The sequence below is a fragment of the Neurospora crassa genome, linkage group IV (assembly GCF_000182925.2).
Source record: "Neurospora crassa OR74A linkage group IV, whole genome shotgun sequence".
Lineage (NCBI taxonomy): Eukaryota > Fungi > Ascomycota > Sordariomycetes > Sordariales > Sordariaceae > Neurospora > Neurospora crassa.
Window position 1 is genome coordinate 1,605,183 of NC_026504.1, and position 20,904 is coordinate 1,626,086.

Consider the following 20,904-nt stretch of genomic DNA (forward strand, 5'->3'; position numbering starts at 1 on the left):
AAGTAGTAATGTATCTCTTTTGGATGAGACTGTGGAAATCAATTTGTTTGTTGTCGGTTAGAGAGTTTCGTCTCATAGTGTGTGTTGTATCACATCAAAACACACTAGTTGCAATGTTAGAACTGCATTTACCTTACACCATTGTGTGAACTGTCAGCAATCGAAAGACGGTGTGTTGCTGTAGTCAACATGATGTTGCGTGGACATTTGAAGCGGTGCGACACGCAAATCCAAAGTCTACCCTCCCCTTCATTCACTGTGCGTTCTAGATTTAATGCTGTTATGACAAAGAAACATGATGTATATCATCATGGTGTAGTTTTCTTTCGGCTCTACACGGACTATTGCAGAGTAGTTCAACTTTCCAACCGTGACCCTCATAGTCGCGACAGGATGTCAATTCAACAACCTTCTGCACCCAGCTCACCCACGTCGAAAGTCCGACCCTATTACGACTGAGCCTGGACATCCCTTCCCCCTGACTTCAGCCCCTCAACAACTTGCTTCAACCACCAGGTATGTATCCTGACATCATCCGTTAGTTCGGGGTGGAAACTCGTTCCGAAAACGTTGCCCTGCCGCACGGCAACAATGTCGTCTCCTTCTCCTGTCCCTTGTGGCTTTGGGTAAGTCCCCATTACCTCCACCAAATTTCCCTTTAGCTTGGTAACCTCATCATCCCCAGCGGTGGTGGTGATAATCTCCTCCACAACCGGTGCGCGGATAAATACTCCCCTGAAGGGTTCCCCTTCTTCCAGAAAAGGCAACCGCAAATCTCCCACAAAACTCTGGAGCTGTGTGCCGTAGCGGTTTCTGAGGACTTTGACGTCCAGCCCACCGATGAGTTCTTGTCCGCCTTGTTTGGTTGCTGAGGCGGCGGAGGCGAGCATGACTAGGCCGGCGCAGGTGCCCCATGTTGGTTTGTGTTGGACTCTGTGGTGGTGGTGGGAGAGGTTAGCGATTTTACCCTGTTTTTTTTTTCCCCTATGGTTTGTTTGTTTGTTTGTTTTCCATTGGGAGAGACAGGAGATGGGAATTGGGAAAGACGGGTTAGGAAAAGAGAAAAAAAGACTTACTTGACGAATTCCCGTAGCGGATCAAGCAATCCCAGGCGTCTGGCAACGATAGCCATGGTTGTGCTTTCTCCTCCCGGGATAATGAGAGCGTCGCATTGCGAGAGTTGGGCGGCGGTACGGACTTGGATGAAGCTGAATTGTGGTGTTGGTGTCGAGGATTGTGACGATAGTTGGGCAGCTGCCTTTTGGAGAAGGGAGATGTGCTCGATCACGCCGCCTTGGAGGGCTAGGACGCCGACTGTTATTTGTTGGGGGTTTACGGCGTCGACGGTCATTGTGTCTATGTGTCGAAGTAATGTGGTGTCTGGTTCGAAGTGATGTTCTATTCTGGGTCAATGAGATGAGTGACGACTAAGAGATATCGATAGGTCTTTTGGTTACACCAGGTGAACGAATGTACAAGACGGGCGATATCGGAAGTGTTCCTTGTCAGTGAAGTCTGAAATTTGTGTGGACTTCCTGATGATGACTCTTCTTCGTTCCTGGGTCGGCTACTGTACCTCTGTCGCTAATGAACGTAGGAACAAAAAAGATGCCACGAGGGATGTTGATATCACCGAAATGTGTACCAAACCTATGGGCCCCGGTTGACAAAGCCGAATGTAGGCGGCGATGGTCGTATCGTTGGGATAATGGAATTGGTGTTGCCACTCGGGGGAGGTCTGTGCAATGATCGGGGGCCAGGGGAAGCGGGACGAGCGAGAATCTCCTGGTCTGTTGGTGGGGAGTCACGGCAGTCACAGTCAGGGCATACACACACGGATCCCCGATCAATCATTGTCCGCGATCTCCCGTCCTCCTTCTCCAAACCTTCCGCGTAAACGCGAAACCCGACCCGGAAGTTTTCTGGGGGAGTCTGATCGGCACGGGAGGAGGTCCGTAAACCGGGACTGACTCGCTGTGTGAGAGCGTAGATCGGTAAATATTGATTGCAAATTTTGGACTTGCCTCAGCGAATGTGTAGTGTACCGCTGTATCACGTTCATGTCGGGGATTTATCTTCAACTTTACAAGCCAATTGTGGTGTACAATTGTTCGATGTGTCTGGATGCTACGTTGAGTGCCGGCCTCGTAGTTCTTCTGTGGTGTAATTGGCTGTAAAGCATGGGCATAGATCCGACTTGAGTGTGAAAGTTTGCGTTCGGTATCCTGGTTCTCATGTGGTGGTTGCACTTGCCCCTCCAAGGCGAGCTCTTTTCTTGCCTTTGCCAAGCTTCCAAGCAAGGAATAAGCGACCCAACCTGGAATGTTCGACGGAAACATCCATTCAGCATCGAGGAAGAGCAAGCGAGGTTGAAGATAAGCGCGGGGTTACAGAAAATTTTCTAATCATGCAGGAACGATGCTTATTTCGAACGTTTGTGCCTTCACTTTGCGTCTTCTATCCCAATTGCCAGTCAGTCAATCAGTCAATCAGTCAGAGCTGAGACGACAGAAGATGTGAGGCCGACAGATACCCAAAGCGGATATCCCGTTCGCTTTGATTGGCTTCCATTCAACAAGGTCAATTGAAATAAAACCGAAATCGATCGACGCTGGATGGTTGACTGCCAAAACAAATGCAAAAAAAGAGAATCGAGTTTGTCGAGTGTCGAGTGTTGGGCCGGAGACTAAATGACTAATACTCCAAGTTGTAAACCACACAGTATGGCTCCTATATGGATCCGAAGCGAAACATACTATGTATGTACTCGCGGGCAACACCGGGATCAACGGCTCTCAGACGTCCTCCTCTCGATCGAATCCACCACAATTTCTATTTCATACTGCAACGCTGTTTTCTCGCAACGGGACTTGCCATGTTGCCCACACCACTACTGCAGTGCCCGTGGGGAAACAATGTGGGATGTCTTTCCTGGGCGAGGAAACTGCGAGGGTGTTGAAGGTCCAGATCGTCCGATTTCGCCGCACATGGGTAGACCTTCCTTTCTCACTCAGTGGATCGTATGTATGTACGTACACGTACCGAGGTACCTTTTTTCCCTCTCGAGCCCCTCCCTACACTCTCCGGTATGATCTGAGTCATCACGTAATGTCATTGCGCTTCAAAAAGTCTATTTCCACGACCTGTGCCCGTGATCCGTTGTTGTGATAGAAACAAAAGTATCCAAGCACAAAACAAACCTAAGCTCTCAATCGTGGTCCTGATTGAGTCATATCCCACCAACCTCCTCCCCTCTGACCTTTACCACTCTCTCTCTCTCTCATTACGAGGCCTTTATACACACATCCATCTCACCCCACAGAGAAACCATTACCACTCTCAAAATGACCTCCACATCCACCACCACCAACGGCGACTCCTTCACCGTCAAGGCCGGTCTCGCCCAGATGCTCAAGGGCGGTGTCATCATGGACGTCACCACCCCCGCCGAGGCTCGCATCGCCGAAGAGGCCGGCGCCTGCGCCGTCATGGCTCTCGAGCGCATTCCCTCCGACATCCGCGCCGCCGGCGGCGTCGCGCGCATGTCCAACCCGTCCATGATCAAGGAGATCCAGGCCGCGGTCACCATCCCCGTCATGGCCAAGGCGCGTATCGGCCACGTGACCGAGTGCCGCATCCTGGAGCAGCTGGGCGTCGACTACATCGACGAGAGCGAAGTCTTGACCCCGGCCGATGACACGTACCACGTGCAAAAGGACCAGTTCAAGGCTCCCTTTGTCTGCGGATGCAGGAACTTGGGCGAGGCGCTCAGGAGAATCAAGGAGGGCGCGGCCATGATCAGGACCAAGGGTGAGGCCGGCACGGGAGATGTCGTCGAGGCGGTGAAGCACATCAGGACCGTCAACGCCGAGATTGCTCAGGCTAAGGCGGCGTTGGCCAGTGGTGGTGAGCTGGCGGTGGCCAAGATGGCGAGGGAGATCGGTGCCGATGTTGAGCTCCTCAAGAAGACTGCTGAGCTCGGAAGGCTGCCGGTGGTCAACTTTGCTGCCGGAGGTGTGGCGACGCCGGCGGACGCGGCGCTCATGATGGAGTTTGGGTGCGATGGTGTGTTTGTGGGTAGCGGTATCTTCAAGGATGCGAAGACGCCTGAGCACGCGTTGCAGAGGGCGAGGGCGGTTGTCAAGGCTGTGGCTAACTGGAATGACTATGGTGCGTTGGTTGAGGCGTGCATTGAGCACGGTGAGGCTATGAAGGGTATCAGCAATGCGGGTATGAAGCCCGAGGAGAGAATGGCTGGAAGGGGTTGGTAAATATTGTGAGGATGTGGTGATGGTGATGGCATGTTTGATTTATTTAAAAGCACAGTTAGACGAACTAAAAAGGGGCTTGGAACGGCACCCAGGTGATGGTTGAGTTGCAACCCCGAGGAGCTTCTGCCGTTAGTTGCACGCTATGAATATGATGAGAGAATTGTTGAAGCCTTGGCTTTATTACCTAAGTTGTACCAAGGAATGCTGGAAGAAGAATCTAGTGATCGCCTTGTGACTTCCCTTTTGAACTGTTTTCTTCTTTTGTTATCCGTTTTTTTCCCCTTTCCCTCCCTTATGTAAAGTGCTTTTGAGAATGGCCTCCCGCTGCCATGGATTGTCTTCGAGGCTTTATTACCCACCTCAGCCGTGAAATATTATTTGCAACCTAAATGTCCTCGTAACTGGTAGACAACCAGACAAACAAAACCTGATTATAGTACCGCTCGACCCTGGTGCAGGGTCACCGGACAGCATCAAAACAGGTAAATCATAAGTGCTCATACATATGTGTCATGTACCATTAGTCAGACCGCACACGTCTCAACTGTCGAAACTGAAGGTTGCAGTCCTTGCTTCTGCTCAACCCCGCTCAACACACCATCAAACAAAACCGCGAATCGATCCGAATTGCCAATGCATGTAGCGGTAGCTCTGCCTTGGCTTCTTGAACCTCAACCCAAAGCTCTTTCCTCACTTCTCCGCACCAGGCCTCGGTATTATACTAAGGCTCTGCATCATCATTATCCGACTCCAAGTCCGGGTCCGACACCTGTAAGTCCGACGGCAACGGCGGCTTCAACTAAGGCTCTGCATCATCATCATCCGACTCCAAGTCCGGGTCCGGCACCTGTAAGTCCGACGGCAACGGCGGCATCATTTCCACATTGGTCGGCTGAAGCGGCGGTGGCTGGTGTTCAGGCGGAATGAGCGTATACGGCAAGTTGGTTGGGAGACCCTGAGCAGCCGCATCGGCCGCCGCCTTCCTCTCATCCTCCCTCTTGATCTTGGCTAACATGTTGCGCACATCGCTCTTCTTGACATACTGGTACTTGTCCCCGAACGAGATGCGAATCCCAATCGTCAGCTGCCTGAGGGTGCACTGGGCGTCGCGGTGCATGATCTTGAGCCAACGGGCGCCGTCCTGCTCGATCTTGCGGAACTGAGCAGGGACGTTGACGCCGGGCTGCTCGCCCGTGAAGGGTTCGTGGTTGTGCTCGGCGCACTGGACGACCACGCGCCACTTGTCGTCGTACGGCCACGCTTTCTCCTGAACAGCCTTCATCTTCATCGGACACCCCGTCTTGGTCGACCGCGATTGGCGAATCCCCCGGCTGTGCGAGGTGTACGTCTTGCCGCCCTTGGAACAGCAGAGGTTGTACCTCCGGTAGTGGCCGTCCGGGTCCCGGTTGAGCGAGGACACAATCACACAGGCGTAGCCCTGCGACCGCGTGAAGGCTTTGAGGTCCGTCTGGAGCGCTTCAAAGGTGGGATACAAGCGGTCCTGGGGAGGGGGCAGGAGGGCCATCTGGAAGTTGGGCCGGGCCGGCTGTGGTTGCCCTTGCCCTTGGCCGCTGGACGGACCGGGCTGGCCCTGCTGAGCTTGCTGATCATGAAGTTGCTGTTGCTGCTGCAGGGACTGTGGTTGCTGCTGTTGGCCCTGCTGAGTGCCAGTAGCACTTTGGTTCGGGATGGGTTGGAGTTGTTGCTGAGTGTATCCAGCCTGCTGGTGTTGATGGATAGCTGAACTGGCCGCTTGGCCCTGGGGCGGCGGGTTTTGCGGTTGGAAATTGTGGAACTGGTGTAATTGTTGCTGTTGTTGCTGCATTTGCTGTTGCATTTGAGGTTGGGCCGGCTGAGGAGTCATCTGCAGCTGATGCTGCCCATGCTGGCCCATGGCCGCCGTCTTGGGCTGTCCTCTAGGCATCGTGTGAGATGGGTAGGCTAATTTGACGAAGACAAATCGATGCTCTGGATGATCACACAAACAAACATGCGTCTTTGGACCGTGAACGCGCCTCGGCTCGTATGTGACTAGATGCATTACCGCTATTTGCACTTTCGGCTGCGGGTAAATTTCCATATCGTCAGCTGGAGTGGTATCTTATCGGGTTTGTTGCAGCTGTTTGCGGGCCGGCGCACCTTCCACTTTCCGCTTTTGTACCCCTGAACGGGGTCCAATGAACGGGGTCCAATGGTTTTCGACGGTTTTCGAGTTGTTCTCACGGTCTTTCCTACACCTCCTCCGGAATTTAAAACGTTAGTCTAGCGCGGTGAATTGAGTTGATGGCGATAAGTTGATTCTCCTTACAAAAGATGCCTGCTTTGCTCAACTCTAATGCCTTGAATATCGTAGAGTAGCGGTACCACGCTAACGAATTACATGCCGACAGAGGTGTACTTCATCCATCCTACCATATCGAAGACCAGAGAGGTTGCCCATTGAATGAAATACCTATGAAGCTACTAACTACCTATGTAATGGATTCGATTATTCATCACTCCAGGGCCAACATAGGTTGCGCTTTGTCATGGGATGTCATCTATTCTGCAAATGTGAGGTGATCTGACAGCTGCGTGCAGTGCTGCAATGTAAATGTACTCAGGCACCTCGACTGTACCCCTCTTCATCTGCTGGAAGCTGCTTTATTTGTTGCAACTCGGAGAGATGGCGAACGCTCTTTTCCCGCGAGCAAACCCCTCATTCAGCATTTCGGGGATTTCAGGACCAAAGAAGCGCTGTTTTCCTTGTGTTGTGTCTTGACGAGACACCACCTTTTTCGTCAAACCTTTTCTGCACCATCTGTTGTTCATGCCGATCCATGCTTGCTCCCACCCACCTATCCAGGCAACACAACCCTCTCCTCATGGCTATATTGTAAAGACTCGAGATATCCGCCATCCACAGCTGTGACAGGTTTCCTCTTGTGGTCACACATGCACTGCGGTTGCTAACGAGTTGCAGTCTATCCAATCACACGCATGTCGACTTGGCGCTACCTCCTAATGTTGGGTAGCGAGGGTATAGGAGGGCTGTAAGGCAACAACGAACAGGTTTGATTCTTGGAGCTGCCTAGTGGAAGAGGGAAAACGGAAGCCAGGCAGCCTAGATATACCCAAAAGGGTGTGCCAGTGAATGGGCAAGGCCAGTGAAGGCGGCCCAGGGCACGAACTTCCAACCGAGGAACTCGAAACTTGGGTGCTTCTTTTACAAATACTTTTCACGATGGAGCCGACAAGACTGAACGGTTGATTGCCATCCTGCATTGAAAAGGTGCCATAACCAAGCGGGGCATACACGCGGCTCTGTCCGTCACAATGCTTCTGTACCTGCGACTGCAAGAGGGGATTTTTTTTTTTCAAGCTTTGTATCTTGCATTCTCCCACGTTTTTACAGGATCAGCCAGCTTGACTCGCACATAACTCTCTCTGCGGATACTACTGGTCGGCCGAAGACGGAGCCTAGGACTTTTTCTGGATTGAAATCACCTGTTTCCGTTTGGCCCAACTTCCGCCCAACACCAAAAATCCCAAAATTAGGCGTCGAACTAGCTAGAATTCCGGAAAACTTGAACCAACTTCTCGAGTCGATCTGATTAAAGCTACTCGCTTCCAATGACGCTGACACCAGAAATGTGACAGAAATGTCGCGGGCACTCTGGGTGAGTTGGCAATTCTGACAGAATTAACAATCGATGATGTCCCGGCAGTCACTTGATAAGTGCAGTCTTTTGGCCAGGATCCAGGACAGAAAGGTTGTTTTTATGCTTGAAAATCAAGTCAAGGAATACCTGTTGAAGAGTTCTGAGAGAGATTACTCTAGGTTCGAGGAGAAGAGGAGCTGAAATGGCAACATGGCGTCTTGGCATCTAGATGCTTTATCTATCTCGTCAAGAAACTTCAGTCCATAGAACAAGATGTGAAGGTCCGCCAGGGTATAATCAACACTTCTATTCAAGCAACTGCTCTGGAAAACGCCCATAAGGAGCTATCCTCGAACACTGATGGACCAGCAACCTCTAATTTTGAGCAGGCAGGCTCGCCTCAAGAAGACAATTTTGGCCCTAGACGACAGTGACAGCGACGGAGCACATTCAGGGGATAGCCTTTCTTACAGTGAAGACGACTTGTGAGCCGAGGCTTGTGTTTTGGAGAAGAGCAACCCCTACGAGCTGCATCATGATCTTACAACATTCCTGAGCATAACCGATCATATACTGGCTCTGCCATTACACCTGAGCCACCAAGAATTCGCAGAACGAATGAGTAGCAAAGATAGTAAGGGAGGTGAGGAAGGCTAGGAAACTTATAAAGTAGACGACAACAACATCGAGGGTAACGGGACGGAATGACGATCAAGACGGGTACTGATAGGTCGATGTTTTCTATTTCTTGGGTACCGGTTTCTGATTAGGGAATCTCCAGATGCGAAAAGTTCCATTGACCATTTATCACATGTTGGCCTTTAGAGAGAAAACAACCTTGGATATCAAGTTCAAGCTGGATGCCGCCCTCGCTGCCCCTTCCCTAGGTAGTCTTATAGTAACTCATCAGGGTTGTGTGTGCTTAGGAGAAACAAATATGGAAACCTACACAGTCAACCCTCAAAGAACTGGGGTAGGCCAACGGCTCCACTATTAGCCCCCTGTAATCGTATAATTAGTGCACTGCTGTCCCTGTCTAATGACGACTGTTAGCACATGAAATTGGATGGGAAGTCATCGCAACGCGTCCTCTTTTGCGACTTAGCAGCTTCCTTTCCACCAAACAAAGGTGTAGAGGTATTCTCACCGAGCACCCCCCGACAAGATGGCCGCTCCGTCAAGTAGGCCAGAATCAAACCCGCCCCTCTACAAGCAAGCCCTTGATTTCGCCCTAGATGTCGCCAACGGTCGCCATGCTCTGTCGAAGCTCATCCCGCCCGCCCTCTTCCTGGTCGATGCGCTCCTCTGCGGCCTGATCATCTGGAAAGTGCCTTGTACGTAACAGGTACCGTGGAATGGAGTACGGTTACCCGTATGCTCACGATCGTAAACTACAGACACCGAAATCGACTGGGCGGCCTATATGGAGCAAGTCTCCCAAATCCTCTCGGGCGAGCGCGACTACACCAAGGTCCGCGGCGGCACCGGTCCGCTCGTTTACCCGGCTGCGCACGTCTACATCTACACCGGACTATACCACTTGACGGATGAGGGGAGGAACATCTTGCTTGCGCAACAGCTGTTTGCGGGTCTTTATATGGTTACGTTGGCGGTTGTTATGGGGTGTTACTGGCAGGCCAAGGTATCTTTCTACAAGTGGCTTTGCGACAACGCTGGATGAGAGAGAAGCTGACAGAGTGAAACCCCCCCCCCAAAAAAACAGGCACCACCATATCTATTCCCGCTCCTGACTCTCTCGAAACGGCTACACAGCATCTTCGTCCTGCGCTGCTTCAACGACTGCTTCGCCGTCCTGTTCCTCTGGCTTGCCATCTTCTTCTTTCAGCGGCGCAACTGGCAAGCCGGCGCATTACTCTACACCCTCGGCCTCGGCGTCAAAATGACGCTACTACTCTCCTTACCAGCCGTAGGCATTGTCCTCTTCCTCGGCAGTGGCAGTTTTGTCACCACTCTGCAGCTCGTAGCAACAATGGGTCTGGTCCAGATCCTCATCGGCGTCCCCTTCCTGGCACACTACCCCACGGAATACCTCTCCCGGGCCTTCGAGCTCTCCCGGCAATTCTTCTTTAAATGGACCGTCAACTGGCGCTTCGTCGGCGAGGAAATATTTCTCAGCAAGGGGTTCGCGCTCACACTGCTCGCTTTGCACGTTCTCGTTTTGGGAATCTTCATCACCACCCGTTGGATCAAACCTGCGCGCAAGTCTCTTGTTCAGCTAATCTCTCCTGTCCTCTTGGCGGGCAAACCGCCTCTGACTGTCCCCGAGCACCGCGCTGCGGCGCGGGATGTGACGCCGAGGTACATCATGACCACGATCCTGTCTGCCAATGCTGTGGGCCTCCTCTTTGCTAGGTCCCTCCACTACCAGTTCTATGCCTATGTCGCATGGTCGACTCCATTCCTCCTCTGGCGCGCGGGGTTGCACCCTGTCTTGGTGTACCTGCTATGGGCGGTGCATGAGTGGGCGTGGAACGTGTTCCCCAGCACGCCGGCGAGCTCGGCGGTGGTGGTGGGCGTATTAGGCGTTACGGTCGCAGGAGTGTGGTTTGGCGCACGGGAGGAGTGGGAGCCCGGGATGAAGTCGTCATCGAAGAAGGAGGAGGCGGCGATGCGGTGATGTGGTTGCTTTGCTGTCTGTAATATTTCTGACTGGCAATAAAATATGAATTTTTGGGTATCTCTGTTCTTCGAATGTCTCCTCAAGGTCCATACTTTTCGTCTTCCGAGTCGCTAGGCGGCAGTTTTCCAACAGTCGATTCCTCGTCTTCGGACTCGTCGTAAGTTTGTCTGACGAACTGCTTGGGCCTGTGTTTTCGTCCGTCAGTTAGCTTTCTCCATCCAATCCACTGAAGTAACAATGTGACGTACCAATAAGCCTCCTTCCTCCAAGCCTTCTCGTCCCTTACGATATTGATGATCTCTCCTACAACCTTGCTACCAGTCTTGCTGCGCTCCTCCATGGAACCCAAGTCAACCAAGACGTAACCGCCGCGCTTGATCCAGATGGTGTTGCGGAAACGAGACTCGAGCTCGACTAGAATGGTCTTCTTGTTGGGCAGCTCGCAGATATAGTTGCTGTTGCCCTCGGCCTTGACGACGCGCGCAATGGATTGCGAATCGGTAAGTTGGTCGGGAGGGGTCAGCGACTCCTGGTCGGCGGCGTGAACGTGGCGTTTTGGCTTGCCCATGGTTGCGGATGGTTGGGGTTCTTTGTTGTTTACGATATTGCGCAACAATTGGCCACAAGAATAATTCCAGGCATAGGAAAGGGGAGCACAAAAATCTAAGGAAAACAACGGTTGATGAAATCATGGATTGGAACTTTTGGAACTTTTGGAATTTGGAGAAAAGTGGGGTAATCTCGATAGATGCATATTTTGTCCATTGGAAAATTACCATGCCCAGGTACCTTACACATCTCCATACTATCCTCCCCCCCCTCAGCATTTACACGTTGTCGAGGCATCTGTAAAGTCTCAAGATGCCAATGGCTATGAGTGACACCTCTCTTCTAGATGGCCCTCTTCAATTCTTCATACATGTTAACTTGACTTTCTCCAAACACAATGTCAACAGTTGTAGAATTTCTCTATGACGGCCAAGAATGCCGATCGCCCCCGGCTGTTCACTAAACCGCGGATCGGCGCCTTAGCACGCAACAGTGGGTAGCACCCGACCCGCCAGAATTGGTCCACTAACATCGGGGATGCGGTGGCCGAGACAAAGCCAAAGTTTGAAGTCTTTCGGGGTTCCAGGCACCGTGCCGATGGGGGCCAACCCTGTGGGATTCAGTCCACTGCCGCGCCGCTTGCTGTGCCGTTGGGCCGCCGCGGGCCCGGTGCCGGGGGAGGGGCGTTTCTGTTGGCACTTGGGACCCCCCCGCGCCGACTCATTCCTTTGTTGCCCGTTGACCTCGGACTTCCTCCGGTCTTCACTTGACTTTTTCACTTCACCTCTATTCTTTAGAACCTTTCATTGTACAACTTCTCACCTAAATCACCTTCTACACAATCCCAAATATACTAAACAGAGTCAAAATGGGATCCAACGACTCCTCCTCCCTCCCCGCCTTGGCCACCAACCCCAAGTTCGTCTTCTTCACCGACTTCGACGGCACCATCACCCAGCAAGACAGCAATGACTTCATGACCGACACTCTAGGGTTCGGCCCGGCCCTCCGTAAGAAGGGAAACGAGAGCGTCCTCTTCGGCCACCGCGACTTCCGCGACAGCTTCTCGGAGATGCTGGACAGCATCAGCACGCCCTTTGACCAGTGCATTGAGACTCTGCTCAAGAACATCACCCTCGACCCTGGATTCAAGGAGTTCTTCCACTGGGCCAAGGAGATCAACATGCCGATTGTGATTCTCAGTGGCGGCATGGAGCCTGTAATCAGGGCGCTGTTGGCCCATTTCTTGGGCAAGGAGGAGGCGGATAGCTTGCAGATCGTCAGCAACCAGGTGGCTGTTAGGCCGGGAAAGAAGAGTTTGAATGAGGAGGGAGGGTGGATGATCACTTACCACGATGACAGGTTTGTCACCCCTTGTTCCCTTTAAGTGTTTTGGATGACACGGAACAAACGCTCACATCATGGAAAATAAAGTGGATTCGGCCACGACAAGTCCCTCGAAATCCGCCCCTACGCCAACTTGCCCGCCGACCAGAGGCCAGTCCTCTTCTACGCCGGCGATGGCGTCTCGGACCTCTCAGCTGCCAAGGAGACGGACCTTCTCTTTGCAAAGGCTGGAAAGGGTATGTTTTGCAATTCGAACGAATTACCATTCCCATTGCCATTGCCATAGTGTTTACTGACTTCGACACACTACACACACACAGATCTCATCACCTACTGCGAAAAGGAGAACGTGCCCTTCACCACGTTCCACGACTTTACCGAGATTCTCGCTGTGGTCAAGGACATTGTTGCGGGCAAGGTGACCGTCAAGGAGGCTGCTGTTGGCAGGAAGTGAGCTAGCTACCCCCCTCCACCGAGCGTCTGTCGGTCTGTCTAGTCTTGTTCCTATTTCTTTCCGCTCAGCGTTTATTTTATTTTTCTTCCTGGACACTATTCTAGACGGTGCACAGGAGTGATTGGTTGGTTGCTTGGTTGGTTAGTAGCAGGCTACTTATGCCACTTTTCCTCCAGATAGAAGAACTCTTAGAAGAAGACAAAAGAAGGAAGCGGTTGTTCTTCTGAATGTTATAGACAATAGAAGTATGGGTCATCACTGTCCTCCCACTTCATAATTAGAAGGCGTTGTGTTGCTGGGCAATCCGCAAGGGCTCTCTGTCGGTTTCGGAACCTTGACTGAGGCTGAGGAATTCTTGCATAAGGCAACATATGTTGTATCACGGACGTCGTTGCCTGTTGTTTCTCACGGACAGATAAGAGAGGGCGATTGATGGGTCCTCGGCTTTTGGCTCTCCAAACCCATGGATTGGGGTAGATTGGTCGGGCTGGAGAAGGCTTGGATAGATATCGTCCGCAAAGAGGCAGGTGACCTTCTTAGAATGAGAAATTTGCAATTGATTGGACGCATTCTAGTTTTCTTGGATATAGCGGAAGGAGCTTTACGAACCAACGCTCGTTACTCCGCATGTCTAGCTGGTGACACATGATAGAAAAACATCCCAGTGGCTTGTAGGCTAGGCGTGATATATAAACACTAGTGCTGTGACGACCCGACTCCCGAAAGCTGACCTTCACTTCCGATTTACCGGTCAAGACCTCAACTTCTGCAGAGCTAGTCATCTGCCAACCTTTGATAGCATCATGTTGTGCCATCTTCTCGTTCATATGCTGCCTCCATCAGCTAGATCTGCAACTTCGGAAATCCTCCAAGAGGGTGTAACAGACGCAGACCGAACTACTAGTTTCCCAATACTACTACCGCACTTCTCGCCAAGTGTCCAATCGAGACTTGACAAGGCTATCGCTTACATAGACCAAGCATAATTTCCATGCATGTATACGAGACCTGAAAGAGCGACTGGTGCGCTTCTGGCTTTTGAATCATCGCTCTGGAGTCGAACGGGACGAGCGATGTTGACAAGCCAAACAGATCAAGATAGCCAGGAAAGCAAATCTTGTTTTCTTATCCGAGGCAAAGCAAAGGTACCCCGGATTTACTTTGTGTTGTTTTGTCTGCATCGCCGGAGTGGGATCACTAAAGTCATGCCGCTGACGGTTGGCATATCGCTTTTGTGTTCCCCATGGGGAAACACAGCGTAAGGGGGTGAATTGGCAAATATGCACACCCGTTGTAGGAAACCTCTATAAAGCGAGAACACCCGGCCATCCGACCGCCTAGGTACTGTGATGTTGGGCCTGAGTACCTTGCTTGCTCGTTTCGTTCCTGTCTTCAGTTACCCACCTGCAAAATGAGGCTTTTCCTCAGCCTTACGGCCCTCATTGCGGTCGCAACAGCTTGCACAATCCCAAGCACATCACTGCCCAACAATATCACCAGCCACTTCCGTGTCCAAGTCCAAAATGCTTCCTATCCTCAAATCCACAACAAGTACATGAACCTGATGGTCTCCGGAGGTGGTGACCGGCACCTGTACGTCGGAGGATCACCGCAAGTGGGCGACACTACTACCAACCTGCTCCTCATCAAGGGTTCGCTCAACTGGGTCTCCATCAATGCTGTCATTGGCGGCGAGGTGAGTTTGTCGCGATTCCCATGAAGAAGTCATCCGTCCAAGTACGAGTTCGAGTTGACGTCTCCGGACATAGGAATCCAATGTCGACGACACTGTCAAGATGTTCATGACGGAACGCGGCGATCCGAGAGCTCTATTCCAGCCGACGTACGCTTGCAATCCGGACAACGACAGCTTGCAGGTCGAGTTGCGATTTGTGGGAAAGCAGAATGCGCCGGCCGGAGGCTGGATTTGTGTGCGGCCATCGTTCGATAACAGTCATGAATTCCGGTACTATCCTCCGGGAAACACAAGTAAGTTCCGGCCTGTCCAATTGCCGTTCTGTCTTGGAGATTCTGTGACATGGCTGATTGATTGATTAACCCATGATGAACGACAGAGTCCGACCCGAACCGATTCTGCATCAAAGTAACACTGGTCGCCGTTCCCACATAGAAATGGCCATCGTAAAGATCATCGGAGAGGACGGAGAAAACATATCCTGAGGAAATTTCAGTTGATGATGCGCAAGACTGGATAAAAATGGACCAGACATGGGAAGTGGTTGCCCTGGCGATGGGACCAGATGTTTTGTTTACCCCTGAGGGGATCCACACCCAGCAACTCAAGGTACAGCCACACTGGCCATGGTGTTGTTGAAGTTCAATGTTGTCTCAATTGACATGATTTCCGCCCGGCCGATCTATAATAAGTCTTCTTTGAAGGTCACCAAGTAGGAATGAAATGAGCAATGAGAAGGCTCTTTGAATACACGTGTGTGACTGTAGCGCAAGTATCCAAGACACCAGAACCTCAGCCCTGAAGCGGCCGAGCGGATGGTGTTCTGGTGACTGCGCCACAGAATGCAAGGTAAGCAGCTAGAGCGAACAGCGGACAGTGCTGATCGCGTGCAATGACGTGCGCTGGTGTGCTGGGCTGACAAGATGCACAAGTCAAAGACACTGTTGTTGTAGCCTTGTCGATTGATGGAAGGGCTGAGACACATTGGAAGCGCATCAACCTAGTTGGTGTTGGCGACGACGATTTGTGAGAAGAGTACCAGGAGGATATGGGATTGACATTTGGGATTGTCATACGATCAGACGCAAGTCTCCAGAGTCTCTGAACAAAAGGGAAAAAGATGTTGCGAATCGAGGTCACCATGTCCATTCAGCTGAATGGTGGATGGCGGGGTCAATAGGACCCCTACCTCTAGTCGCCGTTCGCGTCATCGGCGGGACCTGACAAATGGAGACTTTTCTTACATCATCAAAAAACGGGACGACGGGGAACATCGAGAAGGCTCCACCACTGTTGACGGCTTTGCTCCCGTAAGCTTCAGTTCAGCTCCCATGTGCCGCCGTTGCGTGATTGTACCGTACCCGTACCGTTTCTTTTGGCAGCCATCGGCTCTCGGTGCAGTCACAGTGCTTTGGGTGGTCTCGTAAAAAAAGAGGCTCAGCCTTTCCCATCTGTTGGAATTTACCGTAAAAAACCCCTCTTCCCCTCAACTCTCCTACACCATGTTCTCCTCCAGATTCATTAGACCTGCCGCCAGCACTTTTGCCAGAGCTACTCCTCGCCCTATCATCACCAATACCCCTTCAATTGCTTCCCGCTTTTTCACCACTTCGTCGCCCAAGATGACTGTCCACAACATTGCTACGTGAGTTCTAACCTGTCGCTTTTCCTTCTCGAGGCTGTGTGTGATACATAAAATCGCCAGCCAGCTTAGCCAGCCTTGATGGGTTCCCGTCTACCCATATGACCCAATGAACTGACAGTATCTCGATACAACAGCGTCGCCGAGTTCAAGGAGGCCATTGCCAAGCACCCCATCGTTGTCCTTGACGCTTTCGCTACCTGGTGCGGTCCTTGCAAGGCCATCGCTCCCACTGTCGCCAAGTACGTTCCCGTTCCCGATCTCAATAGTTCCAGCCCCAGCTACAGCCTTGTGCTCTTGTAGCATGCATACACACACATACATACTCCCTTTCTACCCTACTGTGATTTACGACGCGCAAGAGCGAGCGAAACATTTCCGCCCAGCCTGAAAACAACACAATGCACGTACTGACTAATCCTTTCTTGCTTGGAAAAGGTGGTCCGAGGAGCCTCAGTTCAAGGACACCGTCTACTTCGCCAAGTTCGACGTCGACGCCCTTCCCGACCTCGCCCAGGAGCTCGGCATCCGCGCCATGCCCACTTTCGTCATCTTCAAGAACGGCGACAAGGCTGACGAGTTCGTCGGTGCCAACCCCCCTGCTCTCCTGGCCACCATCACCAAGCAACTTTGAATAAAGAGCGGAGATATGGGATAGATACAACAGGATGATACCGAGAAATAGATAGGGAATGCAAAGTTTAAGCCATTCGGAACAGCACTTTGTGTGTGAGCGCCTACCAACATGCGCGCATGTGAGTGAGTAGGGCTGGGATGGGAGGCTGTCTGGCTAGGTATGCTGTGGTTAGAGTGTCATTCATGGTTACATACATGACTGCAACTTACCATTGCAGCACGACCACGATGGAGACTGCTGCCGGTACCCAACCACGATTCATGGCCCGACACGAGAAAAAGGAAAGACTAGAAACGGTACTGGAAACACTTGCGTACCTATCAAGCCTACTTCCCCAGCGTCGTCAACTGTACTAAACTCGGCGTCCTCCTCAACTGCCTCACATCCCCTTCAAACCCAAACCCATACACCGTCCGTCCTCCCGCTCCGTCTACCACCTCCAGCCGACCATCACCAGCTCCAGCATCAACAACCCCATACCCCATCCTCCACCCCTTAACCTCCTCCGGCACTGTATCACCCCCACCCGAAGCACCACCATCGAAACGATCAGTCCATCTCGCCCTCCCCAACCCACTCCCCCTCGTCGCCGCCACGATGCTCGAAAACTTGGTATCCCTTACCACCGCACCATTCTCCCTCAGCGCCAGCGCACCCACCACCACCCCCATGACCGCCAGGGCAATCGAGATGCTATACACGATCCACAACAACCTTGCATTAAACTTGTACACGAGCGCCATGCGAAACTTGGTGCAAGGGTACAGATAAGCTCTCTGCTGGTCCGTGGTCAACAGCGATGGCTGGTTGGCGTCCGGCGCATCAAACGTCACGCCTGACTGTTCCCCGGACTTCGCCGCCCAGACCACGCTGGCAAACTGGGGATGTCCCAAAACCGAAAGGATAATGTCCTCATAAAACTTTTGAATCCGCCGCTGGATGTCCGGGTACGGGAAATAGTTGTTTCCGAAATCGAGGAGGCGCGACGTCTGGATGGCTTTGGTGTTGGCGATGGGGTTGACGAGGTCGCGGTCGTCGCCGATGCCCACCGTGCCGTTGATCTGGTCGCGGAGCATGAACCCCAACGAGTGGTAGGCGGCTGTGCGCCGGTATTGCGGGACCGAAGTGGGGAGGATGTAGTTGTCGGTGGGCGTAGCGGTGACGTTGTCGGCGGTGCCGTCGTTGGCGTCGATGTGCGGGGTGTAAGTTGTGTTGATGACGGGGCGGAGGTAGGTCACGTTGGTCACGGTGGTGGTTTGGGCGGCGCCGGTGTAGTTGATACGCACCGTGTAGTTGGATTCGTAGTTCTCGCAGGCGAAGATGTGCGGGACGAAGGACGTGTTCCAGGCTGGGTCGGAGGGGTTGGAGGGCACCGACGGAAGGTTGCCCCTGATGTCGTTGGCCTTGGCCAGCGCGTCGGCGAGGGTGACGTAGCCGAGCCAGATGATGGGCTCGGTGCGGAAGGCGCCGAGGTGTTTGGGAAAGGGGGGGTCCGTTGTTGGTCGGCCGCCGATGCCGACTTCTTTCATTTGCGTGGTGGAGTATTCGCCGCCGCTGGTGAAGGCGTAGTAGGTGAATTTTCCCCTGGGAAGGAGGACGTCCATGTTGAAGGGCGGCGCAATACTTCCGGACTCTTGAGTTAGGTTGTTGACAATGGAATCAACCCCATTGCCCAGTTCGGTACACTTGTAGGCTGGGGCAACGAATTGGATCTCGAAAGAGCAGTTCCAACCAGTCCCGCAGGTTTCGATAGGTGCGTTCCTTCTCATGACGGCCTCTTCGAGAAAGGAGCCAATAGTGGCTGTATTCTGGAAACTAGGGCTGGGTGCGGTGTAGTAATCGAACCATCCGGGAGTGTCATTCTCTGGTTCCTTGGTGGTATTCCACAGAGACAGAGGAATCTCAAATAGCCGGTCGATTTTTGGAGGTTGCCGCCACTCGTAGGTCTCTTCGAATGTGAGATTCAGCGTCCGCACTTCTGGACACGAGGTTAAGATTGTCATCTTCCTGGGAACGACAAGAAGCGTGTTGGAAGTAAGGACTACCACGAGTGGTGCCAGCCTTGCACACATGTAAGCATATGGTTTGACGCCGTCACAAAGCTAAAGGAAAAGGGGCAAACCTACCAGACATATGCCGCTAGCAACGCCGCCACTTTTGCGCTTTGAACCATCTCCCAACTCGTCACAGCCTGTAAGTCCTCCGTAGCCGAGAACAAGGCATCCAAGGCGCCCACGGTCATGAACCGTTTTCGGACCGTTGTCCATACCCGCTGTCTGAAAGCCACGATGACCGCGGCGCTTAGGCCTGCTTTCGCTCCGAAGGCTAACATCGTTCCATAGCGCATCATCTTGATTTGGTCCGTGGCTGGCCGCCCGTCGAGAGACAAGTAGTAAAAGTGATGGGAAGCAGCACATGCAACGCCAAAGAGTAGGCATAGGTACATGTTCCATGATTTCCTCCATCGCCATGGCCAGCAGGCGCAACTGGAGGGCCTTTGTTGGGACTGTCGAGCTGTTGAACTCCTGATGACAGGAGGGGAATCCAGACTCTGTGAAGTCAAGGGAACAGTTGATAAGTTGACTGGCTTGAATGTGCCTTTGGCCTGCTGTTGCCATTGACTTTCCTGTAGGAGTTCGGTCTCATCATCATGCCGCTGATAGATCGAATCAGGAGGGACAACTGAGGCATCTGGATGCGGAGAAACGTCGTAGACGCTGTATGGTGTAGCGAGTCCATCACCGTATCCAGCGTCATATTGGGTATTTCCATAAGCAGTCTGTCCGCTATCTGGTCGGTGCTCGTGGTGTTGGGAGAAGTGATTCCCGGTTTCGTTGGGCACGGGACTGCCTCGTGTGGGCGTGTGAGGATTAGAAGCCCAATCCCTGAAGGAATGGACCTCTTCCTGGCCGGGCGTGTTCGGCATTTCAGCAGATTGATCGGCTGAAGACGAGGGCCACTGGCAAAATTCTCATCGTATTCTAGTCTGCATGGTGTGAATCAGTATCAAACGTTGGGCAAGGACAGAATAGGCACTCGAAGAGTCGACCGTGATCACCCATGTACAGTATGATGACCCCTCGATCATTGAAGCGATCAACGATGTGCAATGGAACTGAGTGAGACGAGAGAGACCCGGTGCTTGGTCACGTCAGCCTTCGGGAGCGCGGTTTTGCTGGCGCACACAACTGTTCCCAGCTGAACGGCGGGGCGTTGCGCGGCTTGCCCGCTGTGGCCTGCCACTCATTGATAAAATATCTACATAGTATGTCAGATATTAGGATAAGACCATTGGCCACTTCTGAGAGATAGTTGCGCCGCCCCGTTTCGGTCGGGTCTCTATAGTTGGACTTCGAGCCGTTGAGTGGGCATATCGATCATCGTTGTCACTGTGGCTGTATGACACAGAGAGGAAGAGGAGGATGGTGTAGAGCCAGTCTTCTTGTTGGAGGGTGGCTGGTCAGGAGAATGTCCGACGATCTCGCTCATGAGCCAATCCCAAAGATGGTGAACGCCGCAAGTTCAGGCTTTTGGTTGTCAAATGGAAGATGGCTATCATTTGACATGTGTGTTCGTCGGGATGAGAGCTTCTATTGAAGCTGGGCAATCGAATAAGCGATGGATAAGTACCATCTGGGGGAAACAGTCCCACATGCCAACGTGTTCAGCCCTACGCCGTGAGAGTCACACCGTCGAGGCACCGATATCGCCCATGCAGGTGATGACGTGGGTATCTTGCGGTGTCTCTTCGGCCGTCCATGTTCCTCATAGTATTCGAAGTTAGCGTTCCGCCCAGGATCAAGACTTCGAAAGATGATGTATCACCAAGCTGGCCACGAACGTAAAGGAGTGAGGTTGAAGTTTAGCGGGGTGTACGCTCGGAGTGCGGGTATATTGGCGTTGAGACGAGCCGTACCTAGGCGGGAGGGAGCGTTCCGCAACCGGCAACCCGATGGTTAGAGTTGCCCGTAGCGGCGTGGGGGAACTAAGTACGGCATATCTGCTACAAGTAGACTTTAGGGCGCG

At 52.5% G+C, this 20,904-nt stretch overlaps 9 protein-coding genes across 10 annotated transcripts; 5 read left to right on the plus strand and 4 right to left on the minus strand.

Moving 5' to 3' along the window:
• Positions 1-10: 10 nt before the first annotated feature.
• Positions 11-2,213, minus strand: pdx-2 (pyridoxine-2). The gene is made up of 2 exons (XM_957163.3): positions 1,077-2,213; positions 11-933 (listed from the first exon to the last, which is right to left on the minus strand). The coding sequence occupies exons 1-2, from the start codon at positions 1,349-1,351 to the stop codon at positions 450-452; spliced, it is 759 nt and encodes a 252-aa protein (XP_962256.1). The 5' UTR covers positions 1,352-2,213; the 3' UTR covers positions 11-449.
• An 809-nt stretch (positions 2,214-3,022) lies between these two features.
• On the plus strand, positions 3,023-4,519 carry pdx-1 (pyridoxine 1). Its single transcript, XM_957164.3, has one exon. The coding sequence runs from the start codon at positions 3,345-3,347 to the stop codon at positions 4,269-4,271; it is 927 nt and encodes a 308-aa protein (XP_962257.1). The 5' UTR covers positions 3,023-3,344; the 3' UTR covers positions 4,272-4,519.
• On the minus strand, positions 4,395-6,702 carry NCU06551. 2 transcript variants are annotated; one of them, XM_011395895.1, is made up of 4 exons: positions 6,580-6,702; positions 6,411-6,502; positions 5,119-6,333; positions 4,395-5,040 (listed from the first exon to the last, which is right to left on the minus strand). In XM_011395895.1, exons 3-4 carry the CDS (start codon positions 6,310-6,312, stop codon positions 4,993-4,995), a joined length of 1,242 nt encoding a protein of 413 aa, XP_011394197.1. In that variant the 5' UTR covers positions 6,313-6,333; positions 6,411-6,502; positions 6,580-6,702; the 3' UTR covers positions 4,395-4,992. The 2 variants fall into 2 exon arrangements, with proteins under 2 accessions (XP_011394197.1, XP_011394198.1); XM_011395896.1 differs by lacking the exons at positions 6,411-6,502; positions 6,580-6,702 and having other exon boundaries at positions 4,756-6,254.
• A 2,289-nt stretch (positions 6,703-8,991) lies between these two features.
• NCU06552 (dolichyl-P-Man:Man(5)GlcNAc(2)-PP-dolichyl mannosyltransferase) lies at positions 8,992-10,610 on the plus strand. Its single transcript, XM_957166.2, has 3 exons — positions 8,992-9,246; positions 9,310-9,554; positions 9,636-10,610. Exons 1-3 carry the CDS (start codon positions 9,078-9,080, stop codon positions 10,548-10,550), a joined length of 1,329 nt encoding a protein of 442 aa, XP_962259.1. The 5' UTR covers positions 8,992-9,077; the 3' UTR covers positions 10,551-10,610.
• Positions 10,061-11,218, minus strand: NCU06553 (hypothetical protein). Its single transcript, XM_957167.3, has 2 exons — positions 10,802-11,218; positions 10,061-10,738 (listed from the first exon to the last, which is right to left on the minus strand). Exons 1-2 carry the CDS (start codon positions 11,119-11,121, stop codon positions 10,633-10,635), a joined length of 426 nt encoding a protein of 141 aa, XP_962260.2. The 5' UTR covers positions 11,122-11,218; the 3' UTR covers positions 10,061-10,632.
• Positions 11,219-11,556: 338 nt separating this feature from the next.
• Positions 11,557-13,171, plus strand: NCU06554 (phosphoserine phosphatase). Its single transcript, XM_957168.2, has 3 exons — positions 11,557-12,464; positions 12,537-12,685; positions 12,770-13,171. The coding sequence occupies exons 1-3, from the start codon at positions 11,971-11,973 to the stop codon at positions 12,901-12,903; spliced, it is 777 nt and encodes a 258-aa protein (XP_962261.1). The 5' UTR covers positions 11,557-11,970; the 3' UTR covers positions 12,904-13,171.
• Positions 13,172-14,284: 1,113 nt separating this feature from the next.
• NCU06555 (hypothetical protein) lies at positions 14,285-15,285 on the plus strand. The gene is made up of 3 exons (XM_957169.2): positions 14,285-14,599; positions 14,673-14,892; positions 14,979-15,285. Exons 1-3 carry the CDS (start codon positions 14,315-14,317, stop codon positions 15,032-15,034), a joined length of 561 nt encoding a protein of 186 aa, XP_962262.1. The 5' UTR covers positions 14,285-14,314; the 3' UTR covers positions 15,035-15,285.
• A 677-nt stretch (positions 15,286-15,962) lies between these two features.
• Positions 15,963-17,198, plus strand: NCU06556 (thioredoxin II). The gene is made up of 3 exons (XM_957170.3): positions 15,963-16,244; positions 16,379-16,483; positions 16,680-17,198. The coding sequence occupies exons 1-3, from the start codon at positions 16,102-16,104 to the stop codon at positions 16,873-16,875; spliced, it is 444 nt and encodes a 147-aa protein (XP_962263.3). The 5' UTR covers positions 15,963-16,101; the 3' UTR covers positions 16,876-17,198.
• On the minus strand, positions 16,846-20,898 carry NCU06557 (hypothetical protein). Its single transcript, XM_957171.3, has 2 exons — positions 19,005-20,898; positions 16,846-18,939 (listed from the first exon to the last, which is right to left on the minus strand). Exons 1-2 carry the CDS (start codon positions 19,802-19,804, stop codon positions 17,205-17,207), a joined length of 2,535 nt encoding a protein of 844 aa, XP_962264.3. The 5' UTR covers positions 19,805-20,898; the 3' UTR covers positions 16,846-17,204.
• Between the last annotated feature and the right edge of the window lie 6 nt (positions 20,899-20,904).